The following is a 4,629-nucleotide window of genomic DNA, read 5'->3' as shown; positions in this document are numbered from 1 at the left end:
GGGGGGGGGGCAACACAATAATACAGCTACATACCCTTTTAAACATTGCAAGGATCTCTGGAAATTCTACAACGAATCGTTCTTGTTGGTATGTTTTCATGCTGGCCTGTTTTCTGATTAACTGTTATTCAGAATCTACTAGGGGTCAGGCACTTTGATACCTTAACACACATTATTTGATTCAAGTCTCTACCAACCCAGTGAAGAACTACTGCTAGACTCCTTTCCCAATTCCAAGGAAGTTAGCCCAAAGTCACACAGTAAGTAAGTGGCGAAGCTGGGATTCAAACTCAGACAGTCCCTGATGGGAAGCACGGGCTCTGCAGCCACTAATGGAGTGTGGACGGCAGGCCCAAGACCAGGAAAAACACAGAACCCAGGCAGTCTCTGCCTTCTTTCTTGTCCACATTGATAAAGACACAAAGACTGACCAGGTTGAGAAAGCGTCTCTCTTCCTCTAAAGCAGTGGTTCCCAACCTTCTTCATACCGTGACCCTTTCATACATGTCCTCGTGTTGTAGTGACCCCCAACCATAACATTATTTTCGTTGCTACTTCATCACTATAATTTTGCTACTGTTATGAACCGTAATGTAAATATCCAATATGCAGGATTTATTTTCACTGTTAGAAATTGAACAAAATTAAAGCAGTGATTCATCACAAAATAGTATGTAAGTATATCTTTTGAAATATTTATTTCTAATTACAAATAAATGAAATGTTGTCCTGAAGCATGGTGTAGCATGGCTAACAGGGTACTCATATGTGGGCGGATCCACCTGGAGACAATAGGGGAGCAGTGTTTCAGTTCCTAAGACCATCACAAATATGTGTTTCCCGATGGTCAAAGCAACCCCTGTGAAAGGGCCGTTTGACTCCCAAAGGGGTGGCAACCCACAGGTTGAGAACCGCTGCTCTAAAGCTACCACAAGTCCCTGGACAGATATCCTTTGGGTGGCAGGCCAAGAGAGAAGGGGCCAAGATCTTGATGTTTTGTACTTCTATAAAACACAACCAACCAGAACCAGAACCCACTGCTCTCTTCTGGGCTCTAAGCTCACCTGCCCCAGAAGGTGGAGTGGGGCAGGAGAAGCTGAGTTAAGCAGTTTGGGAATGTATTTGTTTTGCCACCCACTCTCTTGCCTTTCTCTCTCAGCAGGCTCCACACCAGGAGGGAAAATCAGAAAATCTCATCACACTGTTAAAATCAAAATGCTATACCCCCCAACTGTATACCGAGAAGGAAAAAAAAAAATCAAGTCCTAATGTTTTTGACAGTTTTTGAAACTGTCAGAAACCCTGTGAGGTCTCACCAGAGATGCAGAAAGGCAAAAAAACTTCCCTAGTCCCCAAAGCAGGCAAATAACCCAGATCTCTGGACTCGTGTCCCTTATTGCCTTCCTCTGATTGTCAAGTATTGGGAGAGTAGGGAGATAAGAGTTAATCATTTAAGCCATACAGTACCCCAAAACTAGTTTTTTTTTCACCCATCAGAAACAAACAACCCAAAGAAGTCACTGTGACAAATATTTAAGTCACAGCTGAGGATACAGAGCCATTCTGTGAGAAGTTAACCTTGAAACATATGTCCTATATGGTCTGATGGGCCAAACAAATCCCCCACTTAGCCAGGAGATTGTCCTTCCACCAAGGAAAAACAGGCAGCACTAGCCAATATTTCTTTCCTCTGTGCACCTACCGGCTACAGACTCAACTGAAGTTTCTTGGCCAAACTATCCAAAAATAACTTGCAACGTGACTCAAGATACTATACACTGCGAGCTTAGACCCGGGGGTAAATCTTACTTCAACAACTAGTTTATTGGACATTCTTAGCTAACTTGCTTGCCTTCTCTGTGCCACTGTGTCCCTCTCTGGTGTATGGGTTTAATATTCACACATACAAGCTATTAAACTTGTAAGAAAAAACAAGGAGAAAAAAAACAATAAAAATTGAAGCCTAATTATTATTTATATATATATATATAAATGTATAAATGTATATATATATTTATTTATTTTAGTTTATCTCTTTCTTTCCCACACAGAGTACCAGTAACCAAATCCCATTACAATATCAAAGACCTAATATTTTTTGACAGCTGAAGTTCTGTTGTATTGAAGGTCACTTACAAAACCTGATCCTGTGGCTTGAAAACCCTTCTAGAAAGAAAGCCATTATAAAAGTACTTATTATCACAGAAATTGACTATAGCCTTGGGCCTTAGTCTCCCCATTTATTGATGGTAAGACTAAGGAAAGTTATTGGATGAAGGTTTATTTTTATGAGTAATTGGAATGACAACAGAATACACTTAAAATTTCTAATATTTAGTATTAAATTAACCAAAAATATGCACTTGCTGCTTATTGTGCTCTAAAGCATGTGTTGGTATGGACTTTTTTTCACTACCAGCAAGCATAATCCATTATCGGCGTGTGAACTGACAAAGCCACACAGTATTTCCCAGATGACCAACTCTGTCTCTCTTCCCATAAACACACAGATAAACAAACCATTCATAAGGAAGGGACCTGGTGGTGGAGTTTATATCTTCGCTGAGAACTGTTCTTTCACATCTTTTAGATGCTCGTACAGTTTGAATCACGACAAACAAACTTATGCTGGCCGCCTGGAAGCCCTAAACACAGTCAGTCATCACAGGAACATCATTTCTGAACCGCTGAATGAACTGGCTGAAATGACTCCATGGCTGTAGCAATGTCAGTACTGCTCCTACTGTTAGCCTTGTGACAAGACACAAATTCAATCTTCGAGCTGCATGTGAGCGGGTCCATGAGGAGAGAACCAGTGTCTCTCCATGAACATTTCTGAAGGATCTTTGAGTGACGTAACACCGGGTTGGCTTGTGTATGTGGTTAAGGAAGGAAGGGTTAAAATAAACCTTAACCCCAAAATACTCCCCCTGACACACCCCAGTCTTCTTAAAACCAAATAAGCGTTCATTTAACCAGTATAATATCTGCCGTGAGCATTATGCTCTTTTAAGATCTATCCATATAGGTTCAAATTGACAACGGTAACTCCCAAGATTCGATCAGAAGGGCAGTGAATTTGTGTTAACAGTGGAGAAGCAACTCGGAAACTGAGGAGGCGAATGAACGGTTGCGGAACTAGAAGTCATGAACATCGCTGCAATGTACGGAAGAATGTCCTGCCATGCATATTCTTACCAGTAAAAAAACGAGAAAAACTTTTAAAGTGAAATATACAACTTAATTCTGCCAGAAGAGGTAAAGATGTGAACAGCACAGAGCAGCATTTTATTGATAATCTGATATAATCGAGTAGTATGTTGCTGGAATTAATGAGTTTCCAGTAGCATCAACTTCTTCCTATCACTTTCTTGTCCAAAATCACTGATCTCTTAGGACAGCTGACAGTTTCTAAAGCCTGAAAGAAACTCTCTTTTCCCTCTGAAACTATATTTTGTTCTGGGAATTTTGTAGGCAAGGGATCCATTAAGTTGCTCAGCACCAAAATGTGTGTTTCAAAGAAAATGAAAGTTTTCTCCTATCCCACTCCTCATTAAACCCTTACAAATTAGAGCGTTTGGACACACCACCACAGCCAAAGACCTAAAGTTAAATTGGCATACGTTTTCCTCTTTTAACATATCAGTGATACCAGCAGAGAAGTTTATAGCAGATTAAAAAAAAAAAAAAACATGGGTAAAACAAGTAACCTGCCAAAGTTAAAGGAATGTAATTTGTTATCCTTCATTTTCTCACCTTCAACCCAGAAGGGAGGAAAACCCAGAAAAGCCAGAGTGGCAGGGAGTGCAGGGTGGCAAAGTCTATTTTGAAAATGGGCTGAGCATGGCCAGACCCTCTCTCTTAGTGCCCTGTGTCCTCATCCAGCTTTAATTTCGGTGGGGGTGGGGGCCCAAATCTGGATGATAATCCCTGCAGCAGAATCATCCCTTCACATGAAGGAATAAAGCCAGCAACTTTGCGTTCAACTGGGAAAATGAAAACGCTGGGATGGGGTTGCTGGAAATTCTATGGGCTTTTTCCCCACTGCCCACGAAAGCACAGCTGTAAAAATAAATATCTCGAAGGCCAGCGTCCGCGGCCACCAACAGTTCCCCCCTTCCTCTCCATCTGCCAAAGCTGCCCTCTCGGCACCACCTTCTCCAAGGGACCGCGAACCCGGGAGAAGAGAGCCGGCCGGCGCCCGCGGCGGGGACTGGGAGTCGCCACTCACCCGGGGAGGGGAAAAGCTCCAGGTCGACTTTCTCCGTCTTGATGATGGTGAGAGTTGGCTTCAGATCCACGGCCGCCTTCATGGTGCCAGCAGGAGCGGGGCAGCCGAAATGAGGGCAGCGTTGCTGGCACTGTGGAGGTTTCGTCTTTTTAATGGGGACTGGGAGCAGGGGCCAGGCAGGGGACGAGGGATGAGGGGTTCAGCCTTCCTCCCCCTATACTCTCCAATTCCCACCAACTGCCCCACGCCCTAACGGTGCGCGCCCTCCTTGGAAAGTTGGCACTGGGCGGCCCTGAGGGAGCACTCCGTCGGGCCCGCCCCACTCAGCGCGCCTTCTTCTCGGGTTCCGCGGCCTCTCGGCTCGGCCCCTGTCAAGCTACGCACTGGCTGCCCTCGCC

The 4,629-nt window shown here is 43.9% G+C and overlaps 1 protein-coding gene across 2 annotated transcripts in view; it reads right to left on the bottom strand.

Moving 5' to 3' along the window:
* The window catches only part of ETS1 (ETS proto-oncogene 1, transcription factor), a 156,956-nt gene that overhangs the window by 70,228 nt on the left and 82,099 nt on the right, over positions 1-4,629 (bottom strand). Inside the window, exon 1 of one of the 2 annotated variants that reach the window (XM_004714171.2) lies at positions 4,232-4,591. The exons of the other annotated variant lie outside the window; for it this stretch is intronic. Within the exon in view, the coding sequence (XP_004714228.1) occupies positions 4,232-4,313 (82 nt within the window). The 5' untranslated portion in view covers positions 4,314-4,591. Of the gene's footprint in view, positions 1-4,231; positions 4,592-4,629 lie in introns of those variants that run through there. 2 annotated transcript variants of the gene reach the window in all.

Source organism: Echinops telfairi, unplaced genomic scaffold (assembly GCF_000313985.2).
Source record: "Echinops telfairi isolate 266 unplaced genomic scaffold, ASM31398v2 ScPeMD7_7465;HRSCAF=8503, whole genome shotgun sequence".
NCBI classification, from domain to species: domain Eukaryota; kingdom Metazoa; phylum Chordata; class Mammalia; order Afrosoricida; family Tenrecidae; genus Echinops; species Echinops telfairi.
Note: the sequence above shows the minus strand (reverse complement) of the source record. Positions and strands in the feature narration are given on the sequence as shown.